Source organism: Furipterus horrens, unplaced genomic scaffold (assembly GCF_987537825.1).
Source record: "Furipterus horrens unplaced genomic scaffold, mFurHor1.1.pri manual_scaffold_2, whole genome shotgun sequence".
NCBI lineage: Eukaryota > Metazoa > Chordata > Mammalia > Chiroptera > Furipteridae > Furipterus > Furipterus horrens.
Window position 1 is genome coordinate 195,308,072 of NW_028327172.1, and position 23,266 is coordinate 195,331,337.

Here is a 23,266-nt window from a genome sequence, read left to right on the forward strand (position 1 = left end):
GATCTGCTTCAGTATATCCCAGACCAATGGCCCTCAGGCTCTTGTCTGCTGTGTTGTTCATCTAGAACTACAACAGCCTGTAGATTTGATTGTGATCTTTTCAGAGGAAATTAGAGCAAAATGCTACCATTAACAAATAGCAGGTGGCAAAGAAAAGGGGAAACCCTGGAGTCACTCAAATAAATGTTGAGACTATTTCCAGAAATAGTTCCTAGGTAACTAGTCTCATCCAATGCTGATTCGTAGAAAGATGTGCACAACCTATGTTATTTGAAAATTTCTACTAGGCACATTAGAGAAAGTAAAATGAAACAGGTGGAATTAATTTTAGTGTTATATTTTATTTAACCCAATATATCTAAAAGCCTATCATTGCAACATAATCAATGTAGAAAACTATTGAGATATTTTGCAATTTATTTTTTTCCAAACTAAGACCTCTCAACTGCACTGTTCAGACACTTACAGCCCATCTCAATTCAGACCAGCCACCATGGCAAGGGTCTAGGCTACAAATAAATCCTTTTAAGATATAACTCAACTCTAGGTTCCAGACACTTGTAAAGTCTATTCTTAGGAACAGCTTTATATTAAAAAATAATTATCAAACTCAAAACATTTGGTAAAAAGTGCAAAGTTATTTAAGGAGATAGGTATGAAAGAAATAGACTTAAATTTTTTTTCTCTAAGCATCTGTTGTAAGGAGGATGCTTCTGAAGCCCTCAGACTCATTTTTCAAAGTCAGTGATAAATTACGTAATCCATCCAGTGTCATGAACCCAAACCTTCCAGCAAATACTTCAGAGTTCATGCAGTCTGGGATATTCTTTTTATAGAGAAAAAGAATGCCTGCCAACCCTTGCAACCAGCCACCGACTTCTGTTTAGCATGATACATGGTCAAGTGCTGATTAGCTGGCACGAGCACACTGTTCCATGCAACCATGTACTGAAGTCATGGCTGCCACGTGGGACCCCAGATAAAACATAATAAACCAGAATGGGATTAAAGATGCCTAGTGGGAATTTAACAGTCCTCTAAAACTGACACAGCAAACCTTCCCCAAACCATTGCCTGAGTACTTAACTATAATAATGATAATGTCTGGTATTCAGAAACTATGACCAAATGCAGAAAGGGCAATAAATTTAAAAAAAAACAATATATATAAACTAATATATATAAACTAATGCTATGTTCTTCGGAATCATCACCCTCAGGAACAAAATACTCTGCTCAGTGTTATAATTTTGATCTTCACTTCAGCAAAGAAAGAAAGTAATGAGCCCTGGCTGGTGTGGCTCAGTGGGTTGAGTGTCGTCCCACACACGAATACTTGGGTTGTGGGCCAGGTCCCAGGTTGGAGGAGTGCAAGAAGCAACCAATGAATGTTTCTGTCGCACATCAATGTTTCTCTCCCTTTCTTTTTCCCTCCCTTCCCCTCTCTCTAAAAGTGGATAAATAAAATCTGGAAGGAAGGGAAGAAGGGAGGAAGGGAGGAAGGAAGGAAGGAAAGAAGAAAGGAAGAAAGGAAAAGGAAAGGAAAGGAATGATTCGGCAAATATAACAGCTGAGCAAGAGAACCAACTGAAGGCAGGCTCTATTAAAAACCCTAAAATAAGGGGAACATATTTTGAGTCACTAACTTAAAATTCCAAGCAGATGGAGAATTATTAAGACAGATTAGTAATGGATAAACTGCAATTGGAATAAAGCTAGAATCTAAAAATAAATTCCAAAAAATTTTAAATTAAATCATAAAACTCAGCCAGGGAACTCTGCTTTTAATATAGGAGACTGAAGTATTAATTTTTCTAATCACAGTAAAATAACTTTAGGCTACCTTTTAGTTTAATATACAATGTAATCGAATCCAGAGAGGCCGTGCAGTTACTGAGAAAGATGACATACTTAAAGGCCTCATGCAAGAATACACTGGCTCTATACTGGAAATTTTAAAAGGAAACATTTATTGCTCTTAAATCTACAAATAGTTAAGTAGTCTTAAAATAGCAGTAAGGAAACCCACCAGGTTTAGTCTCAGATATATGGCACCTTCAAGAAATGCAGCTTAATTGCCAAAAATCATAGAAAAGGAACCCATTCACTCAATGGACATTGACATTTTCTCAAAAACATCTTTCTCAGCAACATTTACTAAAACCCTTTTCTTTAAGTACATCTCTACTTCCCATGCATTACTGCATGCAGCTCCTCTGCCCTACCCCAGCCTCCTTTTCTACACTTTTTCCCTTCCCTGCTCACCCCTAAGGTTTTAGCTCCATTATGGACATCAATTTAGCTTCTCTCCCAGCAAGAAATAACACATCCTCTGTAGAAGAGAGGGGAATAAACTAGCAAGATATTAGCAAATACAAGACTCCCTCAGGCAAGATGGAGAAGGGGAAGCCCCTGAGCACTCCTGCATGAATGACACCTGTCCCATCTCAGTCATGAAATACCCACCCTGTGCCCAGACTGGATGGCAAATCCAGAAAATCAGAATCTGAATAAGGTCAGAACAGTGTTTGAAAAGCCAGGACCTGTTTCAGGTATGAAAAGGTAAGTCATTCAAAAAGCAGAGTGCACCTACAGCAAAAGTACCCTCATGTACCCAATCTCTGACCCACACCACGCACTATCCCCACCCCTCACCTGCACACCAGCCCACACTTCCCCTCCATGTATTACCTTCTCAATAATCCCAGCCATTCCCCATTGGAGAGTCATTCTTTTTCTTGACATTAAACAGCAACACACAACATCACAAGTCCCAGCCTAACACTTCCACTCCCTGCAACTTAGAGCTGTCAAGTCTCTTGACGGAAGCAGAACTTTTTACTGACGGAAGCAGAACTTTTTACTCCTTAGATAAAGAAAAGAATTAAAATATAAATAACATGAGTGGCTTAAAGTGGTGGCAAATCTGATGTTCTCTTGAGTTCTGATTTTCATAGACTAGACAAAGCTGAAGAACTAGATAAGGGAACAACCTTGAGATAATTTTCTTAGACTTTATGTTTCATCTAGGGCTGAGTCCAGGCAGAACTCTTGGTTTCTTTGTGATGTAATGGGGTAAAGACCTACTCTGGGTCAACCATCTGACTGTTTTCCAGAGTAGATATTATCATTTCCTGCCGTGAACCTAAATTCAAAACCATATCTCAATCTAGAACTTTACACCCTGTGTTCCCACACGTTCTGAGGATGCTCTTGGATTTTACAAGAAAATGTAATCCATTGTCCAACAAATCTGATTTAATGGACTAATGTACAACTCAAGAGTATAATAGAAAATATAGTGGTTCCCTAACAACAGTTTTCAGATGTGGTCTGCATAATTTAGTAAACCAATACATTCTAGTAATATGTGAGGGCTAAAAATATTAATATTTTTCTTTCCACCTTCTGAATTCTTCTGACTGGGCTAATAATCAAATTAACAAAGACATTAACAGGAGAAAATGAAATGCTTCATACATGCACATGGGGAATTCACATAAGCATGAACATTCCAAAGAGAGTGAGGCATCCCTGAGCATGTAAGACATTTTTGAACAAAGGAGAGAGGGGGCTGGAGTATTAGATTTCAGAAGTGAGAAGAGATGATTTACAGGTAATTGAGAAAGAGTAAACATACATGAAAATCCTTGCTAGGCTGCTCAGAAACAATGGGGCCCCGGGGTATCTAGCTAAGGGCCCTGCCTGAAGCCCTCTAATTTACCACACTTCATTCAAATTAGGCCAAAGTGGCATCCTAGACTCTCCTTCCTGAAACAGGTTTTTCTGTCTGCTCTTGGGTCGGAAAAGGGGAAGGTAGGGTCAAAGATTATTTCAGAGTCTTGTTTCTTAATAAATAGCTTAAAACAAATATCCTGAAAAGGCAGGTTCAGGGTAACAAAACTTTAGTTTTCTTTGCACGCTTAAAAAGATTCACTGAAGTGCAAGATAAGCCAGTGAGTTTTAATACAAAAAACTACAAAGGGTACTTCTGCTAAAAATCCTGTTCCCTTCGATAACCCTTCGATATGGTTTCAGGGCCCAAGGTTTCTTCATTCATGCATTCTCTCTCTGTAGCAGCCATGCAGGCCCAAGTGCAGGCCCAAGCACAGCACAAGACAGGGACAGACACTAAGCCAGCTGGGCAGGGGAGAGAGACTAAGCTATACTACTAGACCTTTGGATGGCAATGCCCAGGTGATGGCACAGCATCTCTGAACCCTGGTCCTCCTGGGCTTGGTGAGGACAAGTGTGGGCCTGTGGCCCCAGAGGCTGGACTTCTCCCGCAGTGAGATGGAGATGAACCACCTGGTCCTGGACGAGAAGTCAGGCACCTGGAGGCAGTACTTTGTTTTTGCTCCGATAAACCTTACAACAATTGCTCACATCCTCCTACTTGTGGGTCCCTGAAATGCTTTTCTTGTGACTCTGTAGAAAAATCCTATTTCCATAGGCAAGACAAGGACAATGGGCCTGGTACAGAAGGTCATCAGGGCAGAGAGCCCAGGGCGCCTAGCACTGGGCAAAACTGGGAAAACAAGAACCTCACCCCCAGGGTGACCTGTCCTCCCCTAGCATATTGCTGGTCATGCAGTTTGGACCCCCTTACCTTTCATATCACTGGTCATATGGTTTGGACCCTCCCCTGGCCTTTCCTCCCATGGCATGTCACTAGTCATGGGTAGACCCCCTTGGAGGAGGAACAAGGGTGCCAAAGAGTGGCCTCATGCAACTCCCACACAGGCCCTTGTTCGACCTCTCCCTTAAGCATTAACCCCTAAGGATAACATCTAGGCCTCAGTTGTGTTTCAGCTCCAGGCCCAGAAAAACAGCAAAACCCATCAAGCCATGCCATGGTTGATCACAAGACCAGCTGCATGGATTAATGACCTCTGCTCTGGCCCTGACTAATCAGTGGAGACCATGACCCTGAGAGGACACTCCTGGAAAGCTGATGAATATTCTATTGAGATTCTCCCCTGGGACCTCCCCTAAAATCTCCACCCTGAAAAGCCTTTAGGATGGAGGACTCAGGAGCACACCCCTGCCTTTCCCCACCCTCTTCCTCTCCCCCCAGGCTCAGTACCTTTATCCCTTTCTCTCCTAAGCTCCAAGGCCCCCCACTTTTTTTTCTCCTTTTATTTTTGCCTCTGTAACTTTCTTCCTGAACCCCCTATTTTTATGGCTCATTTCTCCTACCTCTGTGACTTTCTAAGTAAACTTTCTCTGACAGTTTGAGTCTTGGCTGTGAATTCTTTTTTATCCAGAACCCAAGTACAGAGGTTGATGAACCAAGGTCCAATCTGACTCCAATGGTCTAACACCTGGTGCTATTTTTGGCATTGAAAAACCTATGCTCTCATCATTAAATTTTATCCCCCCAAAATATGGTTATTTTTTCAAAAAATATTACTTATGCTAACATGTAAGGAGCTTATTTTTAAAGAAATTATTTTAATATTTAAATGATTAAATAATTTATTAATTATATAAGTTAAAATAAAATTTAAATAATTAAGGAAATTTTAAATAAACTAAGACCTGTAAAATTTCTCAGTTTTAATATCTAATACGGTATTAGTAGATGTAGCCCACATAAACTAATGCTCTTGGGGATCCTCAATAATTTCTAAGACTAGAAAGAGGTCCTCAGATCCAAAAGTTTGATGTGCTGCCCTAGTGTACTTTGATCATGGAATACCTTGGGTATATCCTATGGAACATACGCTTGGAACCAGAGCCTTATGCAATGCCTTTGAAATTATGTATTCCTTTATGAGTCTCTTCTCCCTAGACATTCCTCTGCAAATTGATTTATATTCTGATCACCGGGTTTTCTCTCCAACAGTAGTTTTGTACTTACGACCCTGGCAGTTAATGCATATATCTCCTCCGACACACACAGTTGATGCTGATCTCATCTATTCAGAAGAGGTCTTTAGAATCCAGAGAATCATTTCACTAAGCAAATGTTACCAATAGTCCAGAGAAATGATGATACAGGGTAACGTGCCCCTGCAGCAGATACTGCTTTGCTACGAGATACAGTCTCAGAACATAAAAGATATCCCGCCAGTTAGAATCACGGCCAGTTTGGTGTAGCATTCCATTTCCAGCAACAGCAGACTCACTGACTAAAGTACCTATATTCCAAATTACTCTTTTATAAAATGAGCAGGATGACAGCAATTTATTACTCTGCTTACTGACAATCTGTATTTGCAAAATTTGTATGCAAGCCAAAAATAACTTAAAAACTAATTCATATTTCTACCATGCTTTTTAGAATATAGAGTAAGGCCAATTCTCTACTTTTGGCCAGACTGGAAGCCCCAATTACAAAATTCAGTTATAAATCTCTTTTTCCTGCCTGGTATCTGAATGACTGGCCAGAAGCCTACTCTCAGACAGCTGTAAAAGATTTGGGGGAAAAGTCAAAAGTGTAAAATGCTGAACAACTATTCTTTGCAAAAACTCTCCCCAAGGAAACTCAGTACTAGAGCTGGCATGGAGCACAGGCTGTTCAATCCTCTAATTTTCATTCTGGAATTTGCCCAAATAATGGAAACCATTAAGTTTATTTATGCAGTTTTGTAAGTGCCTAGTGTATAAAACGTTGCTTAATTTTTAAAAGATGATGAGGATCTCATCCTGAAAGCTAAAGACCCTCACCTTAAACTACTATTTTTTTTTAAATTGAAGATATAATTAAATTAGCATATAATTTGAAAAAAGTCTTTATCATTCCTTTCTAGCCAAAGCCTCCTGATTCATTTGCTCTTGGTGGAAAACTGGAATCCAAGAAGTTAGTCCCTCTGAACTTCTAAACCAGGATGCCACCCTGTCTATCTGAGATGCATGGATGCTAACATTAAATGATTTACAATGAGAAGATATCTACTTCTTGGAGAAGATAGTGGTTTTAAGCTCCAGATTAGCCTTTATTTTAAAAAGACTTCCTTACACTCTGGTGTGCTAGGTTCCCTTCTCTGTCTTCCCATCATGCTACAACTGCATGGTATTTACCTGCTGATGCTTCTGCCTTCCTCCTAGCCTATACTAATGCCTTCCTCTTGCATGTTACTTGGAGCAGCAATCACTGAATGAATGAGTATGAATGAGTAAAAGAACCAAGGAGTGAACAAACAAAAGTGAATTTCCACAAATCTACGTCATCTCTAAGAACATTAATTTCCAAGAGTTTGGTGCACCCTGGAAAGTATGCAGAACACGCAGTGGGATGCAGGGAGAAGCCATTAGCATTCTCTTTAGTGACATTTGCCACATGGATTGACACTGGACCCCTCACTGGTGCACGTGCAGACAGCCACACAGGGGGCCTAGCATGGGCCTTCCTCAGGGCACCCGGTGAGCGGGGTGGGGTGGGGGGGCCTCACCTGTTTGCTTCCCATAATCTGTACCAAACTGTAGTTCATATGGGCCCAACAGAGAAGGTGGCTGTCGGGATTATAGTTTCAAAGTGGTTGTTGGGATTATAGTTTCAACATTACCTGAACTAACCATCACAGAACAGGCTTTAAATGAGTCTTACACAGAACTGAAAAAAAAAAAAAAAAAAAAAAAAAGGCCAACAACAATGCAAGCACAAAAAAAGAGGAAAATAGTAGAGCGGATGACATTTCTACCATTTTCTCATATAATATTTTTCTCAGCCGCATCATGAGATACAATAATAAGCTAATCAGATCCAGCGTGAAGCTGGCACACACACATACATACACAACAGCAAGCCACCCTGGAAGTACAAACTTCAATTCCTATCCACTATTCTTGTGAATGGTCCTTGACTAAGTGAGCACCATGCCTGGGAAAACTGGCTCATTGTATTCTTATACAGTTTATAAACAAATATATTTGTATTAACAGCATCGGAAAAGGGAAGTTCACTCATCTAGAATTTTGCTACCGGAAGTGCCATCTGCAGAGGAGCCGGCGCCGGCATCACCCAGAAGCTCCCTGGAAGGGCAGAGTCCTAGGCTCCCTCCCAGACCTACTGGAGCAGAGTCTGCATCTTAACAAGATCCGCAGGTGATCCATGTGCCCGTTTCTGTTTGAGAAGCACTGCTTTAGAACACACTTCTTAAATGATGTAAGTCCTAAAAGTTCAGCTCTTATTTATGAATTTAGACAGATTTCTCTTCTAAATTTTGACCTCATAAAGGTATAACTTTTAATACCTGTTATCAAGTGTTCTTTAAGACTGTAAAGAAACTACCCCCATAAACCAAAACTCCAGTGAAATAATCTGCATATAACTGCAGCACTATCTCTTATTCAATCCAGGATACATGAAATAAATGTCTGGACCCCTGGGCAATAAAACTCCTCTGGCCACACCTTAACTGTTCGGATCCCTGCCTCCACTTACTTTTGTTTGATCATCAGCTTTGAACACGTAGCAGATGCTCCACCTGTCGGCTGCATTGTCCTTAATCAGACATGCAAAGTAACTTGGGTCGTGACTGTTGTGAATCAGTTTGTGCACGTGCTGAGGCTTACACTCAAAGATGCTGGAACAGATCAGGGGATCCCACTGTTGCACTTTCTCTGGCTCGGGTTCACATCTCAGTCCAGAGGGCGAGACGCAGAGCCGGACTTGCTGGGTACCAGGCCCCTTGGCGGAGAACTGCCCGCTGCCGTGTCGCACCTCTGCAACGACCCACGGCAGCATGGGCATGGTGGTCAGAGAATGCACCGGCAGGGAGCCCACCAGCTGGAGCCCGAAGTCCACCCCGACCTCGGTAGGGAACAGATGTTTCCTCGCTGTGAAGGTTATTGGTTCCATCTTGGAAAAGGTCTGGATACTCAGCAAAACGTTGCCACTCTTCTCTTTTAGATCAAGCAATCTATTTTACGTGCTTCTGGTGCAAAATCCTGGGGGTGGGGGGACACAGAGGCATTAGAATTTAATGAAGTCACAGCAAGAGCTACTTTCACAGGGTTATTATTTTAGGAGAACTTGAAAGTCTGAAATCCAGCTTGGGGTAGCAAACATGCAATACAGTATACGGTTGATGTATTAGGGGATTATATACCTGAAACCTATATAATTTTACTAACCAATGTCACCCTAATAAATTCAATTTTTAAAAAGTCTGAAATCCAAACACAGGAAGAAATAGAGATTAGTCCAAATAAGCTGCTCTGTCAGAAAGAGTTTTCCTGAAATGGCAGTTCATATAAAACCTGAATATGCCATAAACATCACACTTACGAATGGGTTACAAAGATCCCATGGGCAAATTCTTGTTAACTTACCCTTCATAGAGCCCACAAAGGCAAGCACTACAGAAAACAATATAACACTACGCAGACAGCTTGAAACCCTGTTATATTATTTAATATATGCTTCAGGAGTTTAAGATCATCACGATCAGTACTGGTACCCCCCCCCAAAGAATACCCCCCCCAAAAAAACAGTAATCTCAAAGAAAAAAAATCAGCCATCCATCACCATAGTCTACTGAACCAGATCAGTTTTAACACCTATCTATGGCTTATGATACCACTTAAATTTTAAAAGCCTCTCCCTGATATAGTTCAGAGGTTCTGAATCACAAATTCAAATTCCATTAACAGGTACTCGGTGCCTATTATGTTCCAAATACTGTCACAAATATCACTTTGCTTCGCTCACATACACCGTCATCCCAAGGCCTTGATAAATCCAAACTCTCTCAACTGCCTTCCCCTATGCACGTGTCATTTTCAACAACCAACTGTGATGTATCCTAACACCTTCTTGTTCCATTGGATGGCAAAACCCCTCCGTTCAGAGCTGAGTTGTCTACAGCGCCTAAAGCCCTATTCTTGACTCATTTGCTTCCTTGATATTCATTCTCTTATTATGTATTTCCTGAGCATGTATCCACATGCTGAGGACAAAGCCAGGTGTCACATCTCCCTGATTCACCATTGTATCCCTGGTGCCTGGCACAGCATCTGACTCAGAACAGGATCAATAAATATTTTAAAGGAGTGAATGAAGACTCTCCCATCCTAAAATTACAGGTATTTCCAACAGACTTCAAACCTCCTCGAGCCTCAGCTCTTCCTTTTCTACACAGATTTCTTCGAGATAAAGTCTTCACTGGCTCCACTTCCTACTATCCATCCACAATCTGGCTTTGGACTAGAAGCACCAAGGAGCTACTGAAATTGCTCCTGTTATGGTCACCCACATCCTCTGGTTGTGAAATCCAAAGGAAGTTTTTTAGTTCTTAACTGTCTTGTCCTTTCTGGTGAATTTCTCAATGTTGACCATTTCCCTTCCTGTTTAAAACCTTTGGTTCCCATCTTACCTCTTTGGGTTGCTTCTTTTGGGCTTCTTTGGTGGCGTTCTTTCCCTGCCTCCCTCATCCCACTTATTTGGTGTCAACTCCCACTGCCACTGCTGCTGCTGCTGCCATTAACAAGGGCTTACTTTCATTAAGTACCAGGAACTCTGTGTATGTTATCTCATTTCTTCTTCACAATAACCTCGATCTCTAACCTCAGTATCAGTTAGCAACTACAATTATCGCCACTTTTATGACCTAGGAAACTGAGGCTTACAGAGCTTAAGTCATTTGTCACAGGTGACTTGAGAGTCTATACTTCATTTTCAACCAACCCTCTTGACTGTTGTACAAAAATGCATCTACCACATGTAGCCTGATGAGTCGCAAGTGTTCATCTCCCACTGAACCTCAAAGAATTCCGGATCAGCACAAGCCATTAAATATTTCTATCTGGATAGCCTATAGGCATCCCAGTCTCCATTTAGTTATTTTAAAACAAACTCAGTCTCACCTCTCCCCTTTGTCCTTCTCAAAACTTCTCTTCCTACCTGTAAACTATATCTCTGTGACCAGCAACAATATTTATTTTCTTGGCTAAGCCACAAACCAAGGAGTCATAGCTATAGACTAAAGGTTTGTGTCCCCCCCACTCCTCAAATTCATATGTTGAAATCCTAATTTTCAGTGCGATGATATTAGGAGGTCCAACTTTATGCTCCCCTTAAATGCCCACCTTCATATACCTACTTATGGTTTCCCATATGATGTGTGATTTCTCATGCCTCTGTGCCATAGTGCATGCTGTACCTCTCTCCCAGGAACACCTGTCACAAACTGTAAAGGGTCTGAGATTTTAACAGGTTAGCCTGCCACAGTTAGCCTGCTGGTAGGAGATATGAAACTCCCAGGTCCGAGACAAAGGACAATCAATGTATTAATCAGAGCAACAAGAGCAGCCAGAGAATCAGCCTTGATGTTAGTTCCCTGACCCCCCATTCCCACAGCTCAGGTGACACTTGTATCCACACTGGGTTACAGTACAGACACCTGAGCTTTGGGAGTCCAAATATTTTACAATGGGGAGTAAGCTTATCTGCCCTTTGCTCCAGAGGGAGATGCTATTTCTGTCTTCTGTGGCGGGCTGCTATTTTTAAGAAAAGGTAGTTCAAAACAAAGGCACTTAGTGCCTTTGCTCACAAGATGTGTAGAAACATGAGAGACTCAGCAGAAACATCTCTCCGTGATTCCCACTCTTGTCCTCTAAATTAATTCCCACACACATTTAAGTCATAGGCTAAGCAACTCCCACCTTTCTTGCAAGGTGGCTTAGGGAATCCATCACCATGACCTTGTGCACTTCGTATCTGATTATCACATTTATGTTAAGAGTTTGAAGAGATGTCCCCCCACAAGACTGTAAGCTTCTTAAACTCTGAAGGTTTGGGATTTCGAAAACCAGTATTGAAATTCTAAACCTATTCGGAACTAGAAGTCTCTCCTTTTTACTCTATGTTTTTCTGTATGATATATATGCATATATGCTAAGAGTGAATTTTATGATATAATTTGAACATAGCTTAGAACTAATTTTTTCTTTTAAATGTTCAAAAGTTCAGAAATAAACCCGTGCTTTATTTAGAGCTCCAACATATTTCATGAAACTGTATTGCCTCTTTTCCTGTAAAGTCAGCTTCTCTTGATAATGAGAACAGACTTGAAGTTCACATAATCCCATAAATAATGGCATCTCTTTTTTGCCTCTCACCTACAGGTGAAAGTGGCATTAAATGTCTGGGATAACTTCCACTCCTGTAACTGAATCTGTTTCATGTTCAACCGTTGACAGCTGCTAATCCCAAGACATGTTTGAAGAAGTACTAGAATTATTACAAAGGGTAGACCTGAGATCTCTCAATCAGTGTAGATGAAACTGTTATTAATATGATGGCAAGACCATCACAGAATTTCTTTCAGTTTTCTTAGAAGGGAATATATACATAATGCAAAAAAGTACACAATTTAGTAATTTCAATCATTTGGTAAATAATTAATCATCAGATAAGTTCTGCCATTTAATTGACAAAACTATTTGCCTAAGGTTTTCGCTTTTCAACCAGCAGGGGAACATTCTTAGTATCTCTGTAAAAAGTAAATTGGGGGTGGGGGAGAGAAATTAGGGGAAAAGGGGACAACTGTAATTGAAAAACAAAAACAAAAAAAAAAAAAAAGGAAATTGGACCATAATACTGTTTATGAACCATCAAATAGTAAGTTCTATCTCAGATATAGTCATAATTTTTATAAGCAATTAAGATTCTGCTGATATAAGATTCATAGTAACAGCCTAGGTAACTGTTTGCATTATTTTTCAACAAAAAGTTCCGTTAAACAGATGAACTATTTAAATAATACTACTGAACCATTAGATTATTTTTCAAGCCATCTCAATCCACATCATTTGCGTGCAACCTCTTGCTTTCAAGCCCCAGGTTGAACCCCCTATTCCAAGAGGCCTCTTGTACCTCATCCCCTCAGTAAGAAACACTATGATCTGCTATTCCAGCGAGCTTCAGTTCTGTGCTTGTGTGTACCACCCAAATACTTACAGAGACCATCTGTATTCTACGCAACTCCTACCCACCATAGTCCATAAACATGGCAGGTCTCCAAAACAGCTGCAATAACCTTTTTAGTTAATCCTGCTAAAAATATTCCTGGAAGGCTACACTAAGGACCATAACATTTGAAAGCTAGAAAAGTTCCTTTAAAGCCATTTAGAAGTTTCCCTATTTGAAATGAGGAAACTGGGTTCTGGAAAAGTTAAGTGGTTTGCCCAACTTTGGTGACAGAATGAGGACAATCCAAGTTCCTGACTCCTATCCAAGTGCTGCAGAGAACCTCAGTTGCCTCATAAAACACTGTCAAGTGTGCAGTTAAGAACGCAAGTTACTTAACTCCTCCAAATTTCAAGTTTATTCAGGAGAATGGAATAGGATCATCTCCAAGTTTTTGTCTAACTCTAAAATCTGGTGAATCTGATTTTCATAATGTATGATACCAAATGTCCCAACATTGTGTGTGGATTGAAAGCTGCTCTCATCCTCCTGTCAAGAATTCCAATGTGGAGGAGGGACCTGAAGAAAGGATGGGGCTGACTGATCAGGAAGTGAGAGGAGCGATGGTGGGAGGAAGCCACCATTGGGAACCCCCTCTTTCCCCAGGCCCCTCTCCACTCACTGCCAGCAAACCACAGGGAGTAGGATGGGGACTTTCCAGGGGCTAATGATACTGCAGCCTCTGCCAGTTCCGCCCTCACCTCCTCAGAACTGGTGGGAGGATCGAAAGAAAGAAGGACCAAGGGAGGTGTGTTGGAAGCTTCTAGCTCCAGGCCAAGTTAGGAAACAGCCCATATTGGTTAGGTATTGGGGATGTCCAAGAAGAGCAGGGAGTCCCCAGGTGGCCACTCACCTCCATCTCTGCTGGCATATCAAAGGTTAGTTTTTCTGTTCTTTAACCCAGACAGAGTGGGCATGCAGCTGAACAGAATTTCTCTGCCACCCGAACACTCTCATCTCATTGTGCAGTAAGAGCACTGGATTGGCTAAATTATTTGCTCATTTTTGCATAGAACGCCACCCAATCAGAGCAGTGTGCTGCTCACCCAGGGATCACCCACAGGTCCCTCTGGAACAGTCCCCTATTTCACCATCACATGGAGCCCCTGGCTTAGGAGCTTCTAATCTCTTCATTATCAAGGATGCTCCCACACCAGTGCATGCCTCTCCCAGTTCACACATAAAGCAGTGATGTTCTGAATGATTTCCTTCCTGTGTAAATCAGGGCCAATTTAAGGCCAGTCCTTATGCTATCATTTCTTGTATTCTCTTCTACTGTATTGCACAGGATAAAGGGCTGGTGTGTGGGGGTCCTAGCTGGCTTTCAGGGATTACGTATAACCCTCCCTCGTGGCATAGCTGCTTTAAGTTATTCTCCTAAAAGTAATAGTAATATATATATTTCAGTGTTTAATAATTTTTTAATTTTTCAATTACAGTTGACATACAGTATTATGTTTCAGGTGTACAGCATAGTGATTAGGCATTTATATAATTTATGAAGCGAGCATCCCAATACAATATTATTGACTATATTCCCTGTGCCATACTTTACAACCCTGTGACTATTTTATAACTGCCAGTTTGTACTTTCTAATCTCTTCACATTTTTCACCCATCATCCCCCAGTCCTCCTCTCATCTGGCAACCATCAAAATGTTTCCTGTGTCTATGAGTTCGTTTGTTTGTTCCTTCATTCATTTTTAAGATCCCCATGTACGTGAAATCATATAGTATTGTCTTCCTCTGTCCGTATTTCACTTAGCATAATACCCTCTAGGTCTACCCATGTTGTCGAAAATGGCAAAATTTCATTTTTTATAGTTGAGTTATATTCCATTGTATATATATACTACATCTTTATCCATTTGTCTATTAGTAATAATTGTTAACACATAATAGCACTTTTGTGTCTATTAACTGATTTCGCTCTCACAACCACCTTGGACAATAAGGGCTATTATCACATTGGAATAAGGGTTATTGTGAAATATTATCATTATCAGCTCCAATTTAAAGATGAGAAATAAGAAGGAAGTTGCTTCACAGAGAATTAAAGTCACTAGCTCAAGGTCATACTAGTAACAAGTGGTACAACCGGGTTTTGAACCCAGATCCTTCCGCAGTTTCTATTTGCTCTTAACCACTCTGCCAGAGAAATGCCTACTGACTAACTGCTTCTTCTTGAACATAACATTTATGAGCTTCTATATTCTTACAACTTTGAGAAGTATGTTTTAGCACCTTTATTTTACCTAAGGGTCCCCTGGCTAGTAAATGGTGAAGGCTGTATTTGAATCCAGACCTGCCATATGCCCAAATTTCTATTCTTTGAGATATAAGACCATCTCCAGAAGGGAATACTCTAAAATATTTTTCTAATGGATTAGTTGGGTTATTTTTCTACCTAAATTTTTCTTGGTCTCAGTAATTCAAATCTAATATCAAAGTCATACTCTAAAAGTGTAAAGTTAACAAGTAAATAATAGCAATAATTAATATTAGAGTGCTCACTATGTATCAGGCACTGTTCTAAGAACTGCACAGAGATAAGTTAATTAAGATTGACAATAAACCCATCAGTGCTGACCTACTTTGGAAGTGCAGAGTCACTGGTCATAAATAATATATTGTTAAATACATACATTCCGTTTTAAGAGAAAAATAGCTGCTGCTTGTCACAAAGGAAACAGGAACACTCAGAATTAAACACCCCTTTGTAGGTCCTAAAACATATTCCCTGCATTCTGCACAGCGTCACTGAAACCTGAGTCAAGATTAGTTCCCATGGCCCACCTATGATGAATCTTTTTCTAAATATTTGAAACCTGAAAAGGAACACACTGCCCTTAAATCCAAGAATACATCCAGTGCCTTGAAAATGTCAAAACCTTGAACATGGAAACCTTCCTGTCTTTTGGGAAGAATCTGGGTTAAAAATATTTCTATCAGAATGTGGACTTGGAAAGGAAGACATGAAGATAAAAGTCAGCAAAGGATATTTTAAGACAACTCCTTGCTGTCACCAACATGTCTTGTCTGCTCAGTGGACTCACAGTCATTTTTAAATGAACAGATTCTGCTTCTCCAGCTTTTAATGATCAAGGAAAGGGCTGAGAAACTGTCACATACTGGAACTAATGTAGCCATTCAACTTGAGAAGGCAGGGAAAAGGCACCCCTACACACATAGTCATAAGCCCCCAAATGAGCTGATACACATTTTAGGTCATCTGGGGAGTCTGAAAAGCAGAAACTAGGTACCTTCAGAGAAATGCTGTGAAGGAAGTCAAAGGCGTTTGAGGGAGCTGTCTCATTGCGACATAAAATTAAAAGTGTAGTCAAAGACCACATCCTCTCCAGCAGGCAGCCCAACTCCGGCCCTACAACCACTGGAGATGTTGGTCTGAATGAGGAACAGGTAAGTTCCATGCTGCTAAGTGCAGCGCTCCTCGTTTTTCCCCAGGGGCACATCCTAGGCAATCCTAGAAGATTTGGGCCTGAAAGGAATTGACTGCACACACCTGGCTCCCCAGAGGGGCACATCGGACTTCCACCGCAGCCTTTCTGCCGAAGGCTGCTTCCTAGGGAAGTGGGAGACAGAGATTGTCAACAGCTGGGTAATAAGGGAGCAGGTTAAGCTGCTTTTCTTCTGAGTTGCCCATTCCTTTCCCCTACTTTCTGGTAGTACTACAACAAACAATGTCACAATGGAATAAAAGGCCAACACTGACCTGTCTGCACCCAACCAAAAATATAATCATAGTGAAAGGGGAAATTCCCAGAGGGCTCTGTGGGAAACATAATGGTAGACTACGGCACAGTCCTATTTGATAATAATTTATAACATCATTGAATTTTCTTCCTTTTTTACTGGTTTGCAAACAACTAGGAAAATCCACATAAAGGCATTTATTTCAATTATCACGTGATGACTTCATTTACTGCTTTGAGCGACTTTTAGTCTTTTATATCTCCTGTGCTTGTTTAATAGTCTCAAGATACTCCAGTGTTTACTTAAGAAAATGTCCCCTCAACATTTCACCCTTTAACTCACAAGTGTGCTCACTATCCAGTAGCTTGTTTTGTCAGTGGTTACTAACAGATAAATCTGGAGAGAAAGCACTTTTGAGAGTTCTTCTCCTATAACTTGGTTAGAAAAAAAAGTCATATTTGAGACTGTCATAAGATTCCATTTGCAACAGATGTAAAATGCCTGTGTACAAAAGCAGTCAAACCTTTTCCCTACAGGCTTTTGTGTGCAATGTCCTTATTCCTGAAAAGTCTTCAGGGTTCCCAGGAAGGAACTCCTCCCCAACCCAGAGAAGCCATCTCAACTCTGGGACTCACCTGCTGTGGGGCTCCTTAACTGAAGGGAGTGATAGAACAGGAAGTGTTTACAAACATGAGGAGTACTTCTGCAAGGTGGGAGTCCCAGCCTCCTGGGACAGCTCCCCATTCATTCTTCCATCCAATCCCTCCTACACAGAGCAGGCTCCCAAAACACAACAAAGCCCACAGGTGGCCATTCTCCAACTCCAACCAACCCCATCTGGAATCTGGGGAAGAGAATGAGTTTCTGCTCTCCTAAAAAAGGGCTTTTTACCGAGGCCTCTGCAGTTCAGCTTCAGTACAGTGCAAACAGTTTAGAAGTTTGGGCTTGCAGAGGTAGCTGAGTTTCTTGGGTGTGACCCATGTAAACCAGGTCATTTTAAAATGCTCTTTCAAAGTCTGATTATATTAAGAACTGAAATCATCCAATCCTCTAAAAGGAGGGCTGACAGTTATAAGAAGTGAATACTTGGCCTTAATGCAGGGTACACTATGAAAACCGTTTGGTGAAAGGAAGAGTTATCACTTTCTATTTCCTTTTTAAGCAACTTCCAGAGAAGAAGCTATTTTAAATAAATCACAACGGGTAAAGCCGCCTTTAGGTGGATGTCAAACAAAACGACGTCTCTTTTTTAAAAATGAAAACAGCATGTGTCGAAGTTTGAGACGTCCCCTAATCACAGACCGATCACGAAGCTGCTAGAAACAATTAAGCAGGGTTTCGCAAGGGCTGGTACAGAATGTGCCCATAGAAAGAAATGTTTCATGCACGAGTGCCGCTGCTAAAGTTACTACTGCAAAGTACCCTGAACTTCTACAGGGTGGCGTGGGATTACGCTGACCGTCCTCTCAGTCTGGTCGCCTTACAAACACACTAGCCATAGAGAGATTTGGCAGGAGGGGACGAGGGGAGATACGAGGACCAGATAGCAGGAGGGGTGGGAAGGGCAAAGGGAGGAAGCCTGTCTGAGCTCCTGGGTCCTTAACAACTAGAAGGTTTCGCTTTCGTCCAAGCAGGGGCAAAGAGGTGGTAATGAACTTCCTCCCCCGAGAGCTTCCCAGCTACACGCACACCCGGGCCACGGAGACAGCAGAAACGCCCCTAGGCTGCCCGAATCCGGCTTCTCCGCGGGGCCCTGGAGCGCTGGGGCGGGGAGCGGCCGGGATGCCGCGGGAGGAACCAGCCGGGTGGCTGGGACCGAACCGGAGAAGGGTCCTACCTGTGCGGCTGGGCGCTCAGAGCGCGGGGTCTGGCCGGGGCGCGCAGGTGCTCAGGCGCAGCTTGGGGACGGCCTGGGAGGGCGGGACATCCATCGTGCCCCCGGTTCCGGGCTTCCAGCCGCAGAAAGCCGGGGGGTGGGGGGTGGGGGGTGGGGGGTGGCGGAGCCCTCGGCTCGGCTCCCGCCTCTTCTCCACACGGCTGAGGATACCCGGGGCCCCGCGGCGTCGGCGGCAGCAACAGGCACGGGGGTGGCGGCGGCAGCGGCGGCGGAGGAGGTGTCTGCGCGCGGCTCGCGTTTCCTCCTCTGGGGCTGGGCGAGCGAGGGGAGGGGGAGGGCAGGAGCGGGGATCTCCCGATTCGGTCCCCCGGGACCTTAGAGGGGGACGCGGTGCCCCCCTCCCCACTGCGCCGTGTGACTGCCCGAGCGGCACGGCCGGGACAGGCGAGTCACACGCGGACAGCAGCTGCTGCAGTGCAGGTCCACCGCGGCCTCCCTCCCCCCCCTGCCTCACCCCTTCCTGGCGGTCCATCCTCGGCCCGCCTGGAGGCTCCAGCCCCGCCCGGGGGAGAGCTTGGGGAGGGTGTTCGGGGTTCCGTCCCAGCGTAGGGTCCTGGCCCGCCGAACGCTTGGTGCGCAGGGGACGCGAGGCCCGCGCGTGATTAAGGCCCTCGTGGCGGGATGTGCGGTCACACACTCTGTCCTCAGCAGCCTATTTATAGCAGGTGGCTGAGCCCGCGGGGCTCTCAGCAGGTAGCACTCCCAGCCCGCTCTTGGCGCCCCCGCGTTAGGGTAGCCTCCTCTGCACTCTCGCCTTCTCCCTCTGAAACGGACCTGATGAAAACTGCACCTGGGGCTCCTATCACCCCTTCTTCCAGGCCTAGGGTTGGATAATGGCAGGGAGTGGAGTGAGGCACGGACATCCCATGGGGCGCTGGCAGGCAGGGCAGGAAAACCAGGAACTTAGGGAAGGGGCTAAGGCTGACGTGCCCCTCCTCCCCCCGCCCCAGGACACACCAGTGAGCCCATTTCTGAACAGCTGCAGGGGTGACGCACGGGCTGGATTGGGAGCTTTCTGGCGCATGTACGCGCGCACACAACGCACACACCCCAGCGGCGTGCTGACCCGTGGATCAGGTTCGGGGAAGTTCCCAAGTGGCCTTGTAGAGTGTAAGGAGACCCTCTAGGGACAGGTAAGAGGCTGGGAAAGTGGCCTCCTAGGGTTGGGCGGTGGCGGTGAGCAAGAACTGGAACCCTCCCAAATCCCTGTCCCACCAATTTTACTTTCCGAAGAAGATGTGGGACCTGAAGGAAAGCAGGGTACACAGCACAGCTGTAGAGATGAGTGAGCAGGAGAGGGGAGAGAGAGAAGAGGGAGGTGGAGGTGAGGGGGAGAAGGGAGGCAGTGGAGCATCCCCAGAGCCATCTTTGGTGTTATTTTGCTCAGTGTAGCTGGAGGCCCACCTTAGGGAAGTGGCAGAGAGCTTGAGCTGCGGGCTGGACTTGAACCCAAATCCAATCCCACCACTGGTGTGGCCTAGACAAGCTGCTGGACCTCCATTTTCTTACCTGTAGGATGGGTCCAATACACACTTTATAGGACCATTGTGAGGATAAAATGGGAAAGTGAATGCAAAGTGCTTAGTACATGGGCCTCTAATGGCAGCCGCTATTGGTACTGTGGCAAAGGAGGCAAATAGGTGTTCAAGGTGCCCCCTCTCCTCCTCCCTGCCTTCCAAAGAGTATACTCCTAGAAGCTGACCCAGGCTCTTGGAGCCTTTTGGATTAGGATTCCCTTAGAAGATTCCCTGATCCCATCCCCCTGGTTGCATGCTTACATCCAGGGGAGGTATGTTTAAGTGGGACACAAACGTTTTATCCAATGAATGGTAGCTACTATTCATTGAGGGGCTAGTCTATTTGGGACATCGTGGTAGGTAATTTACATGTATTGTCTCTAATTCTCTCACAAAATCTCTGCAGAACAGAGGTGAATTAAATCCACTTGACTAATGAGGAACTAAGAAGTTAATGCCTTTTGGTGGCCACAGAGCTAGTAGGTGCTGGAAACTCCAAACTCAATACCCTTATAACACACTTTCTCTTTGGGCACTGTGTAACTTTCTGTAGCACTTAGCTCATTTTTTGTTATAGCACAATTATTTGCATACTTAGCCTCAAGTTTTTTTTAAAAAGAGGTGAGGAATATACACAGACATGAATACTCTGATGATTGGAACATTCAGTGGTTCTAAGACCAGGTCAACCAGTTCAGCCATACTGACACTTGGGTCACACCATCATTATTTCACATCTTTATCTCCAACTCAGTTCAACAGTTCTCATTCCCTCTCTGCAGCAGCCTGCTAAACCCACTTCCATCAAGTGCTAGGATGTCAAGACAAGTACACTGTCATCCATTTCACTGACACCCCTAAACTGCCTCGCATACATGACCTGACTGTATGGTTGAAACTATTACCTAACAGCCCTGCCTGCGAGCCACTGCCTCTGGGAGAAGGAGTGAGGCCAAGGCTAGGCTCTGCTACCAACATTTTGGCCAGAACCACCTACCATTCTGCCACTCCATTCGCTTTCTTTTCCTCACGGACAGCCTCACTCTCACTCTACCCTCAGCCCCAATTCCAGAGTGTAGGAAAGCTTAGGGACAGGTAGGCTGCCAGATGGGTGCCTAATCAGGTCACAGAGGTAGGAAGTGGGAGGGCTGGGGCTGGGCAGAGGCAGGCCTAAGTTGCGGAGGGGGAAAACATTCCTGCCCCACACCCTACCGCTGAAAATTAGCAAGTTGCTGCTCAGTGATTTAGAACTTAGTGGCAAATGACCATTTGCCCTGATCCCTAACCTAGATTAGGGCAGGGCCAGGGCCTTGTACAACAGCAGTGATTTACGCATCATTTTTCCAGTTTCCAGGGTGACGCAATGCGCTAGGAAAGATAATGAGGGATTTACAATACAGGATAATACAAGTCTCAGAGAGTAGGAGATAGCCCTATCAGCCTCATTTTCACTCATTTCTAGCAGTTATGGAAGAAATAATAAAGGGGACTTTGGAGCTGATGGCAGGATGAAGGGTGTCAAACCAAAAGGGGACATTCCTGTTGTCCCAGTGCAGATGGAAAGGTAAGAGCTAACTAACTTCCTAGGTCTCACCTGCAGGTGCCATTGCTCCAGGAAGGAAGTAGCTCCTTCTCCTTGTCCTGCTGATGGGTAGCTCAGAGCAGGGCAGGTGTATGGCCATGCCAGAGGCTGGGGCAACACAGAGCTCCCTGGGGACCCACAAAGGTGTTCTATTGATAGTTCTTTAAGTCACCACTAACAAAAGTAAGTAGGGAATGAGGTCAAACTCTACTGTGAAGCAGATTTCAGGCCCCTGATTCTTATGACTGGTGTGACCCAGGAGCACACAGGGCACAAGGCATGTAGCTGACACCAATTCCCGACCCCTCGGCTCAGTGAATGAAGACCCCAGGTAGAAAGGCTTCCACAATCTTGGCTGCTGCTGTATCCTTGTATGGACCACCTCTGCACCTTCAGCTCCTCCTGAAATCCTGCCAAGGATCATTCTTTTGGGGCTTTCCCTATAGATTCTTTCCCATTGTAGTTGTTTGCAGCATAATTAATTGTTGGCCAGAAAGTTCATATGATTATTTTCCCTTAAAATAGAAGACACACTGTTCGGTTTTACCAATAACTTTATTGATTGGGATATTTTGAGTATGTTGGCTATCTCTCATGTGGTATAATGTTGATTGTTCTCAATTAATGTCTTGACTTGATTCCTATCGATTTTAACTGATCCACCACACTGTGGAGCATCATCCAGTGAGAAACCTCCAGCATGAAACTTCGCAAACCACCTTGGACACTTTCAATCAGTCACAGCACCTTCTCCATACACTGCACAAATCTATTTTTGCATTTCAGTTGTGTTTTTATCTTTCTTGAAACAATAAAGCATAATATAGAGGGAATGTTGCGTATTTTCTTCCATCTTCAATATTAAAATGGCTATACAAGAATTCCCTAATTTTGATGTTTTCTTTTTAAATGCAATAAAATCTAACAAAATTGTTTCAAATAAAGTTAAGGAAAACTAAGCTCTACTACAACATCTTACAGAAAAAAACAAATGAACCTTTTGGCCAACCCAATATCAACTTGAAAATGGCTGCGGAGCTCTAGAAAACTGTGATCCATTGTTGCATTAAATCAAGTGAGGATCCCAGAGGCTGAAAAAACAAACAAACAAAAAAAAAAACAGAGGCCACTTGACTTTTTAAAAGTTAAGAAGCATGGATAAATCTAGAATGAAAAGTCTTTGGTTAAGGTAGAAAAGAGACCTTTAATGAAATTACTCATTATTGTTAGTCTACCAGTTAGTTATTGAATGTTTATATTAGTTAGAAATACAAACTTTATTGCTATGATACGTTTTCCTCTAACTTCCCAATATACATAAGGTAAGAGTTCTTGACTAGTGGGTCTACTTCCAAAAACTGGTGTAAATAAAGGCAATAAATTAAAATTATACTGGATAGAGTCCTAGGGTGGTTCAGTAGGGTGGTTTGCATTAATTGGCAGTGACTTTCAGGAACCCTGAACTGATGATGGTGATATCTGGGGTGTCAGGCGAAGGCTTCAGAGAGAAGTGCAAGGTCAGTGGGAAAGAGCATGAGATTGAGAGGCAGCAGCTGCCTTCAGCTTGGGAGGACGCCTATGCTGGGTTGTTCACCAGTCATGCCAACCAAGGTATGACTGTTAGCATCTAAAAAGTACAT

General features: G+C 43.3%; 1 protein-coding gene across 1 annotated transcript in view; it reads right to left on the reverse strand.

Moving 5' to 3' along the window:
• TBC1D1 (TBC1 domain family member 1) overlaps positions 1 to 18,603 on the reverse strand; it is a 203,238-nt gene extending 184,635 nt beyond the window's left edge. The window contains exons 1-2 of the mRNA XM_090266989.1: positions 18,468 to 18,603; positions 8,390 to 8,895 (exon numbers count right to left, since the gene is read on the reverse strand). Coding sequence (XP_090123115.1) covers positions 8,390 to 8,806 — 417 coding nt within the window. The 5' untranslated portion in view covers positions 8,807 to 8,895; positions 18,468 to 18,603. The remainder of the gene's footprint in view (positions 1 to 8,389; positions 8,896 to 18,467) is intronic.
• Positions 18,604 to 23,266: the final 4,663 nt, after the last annotated feature.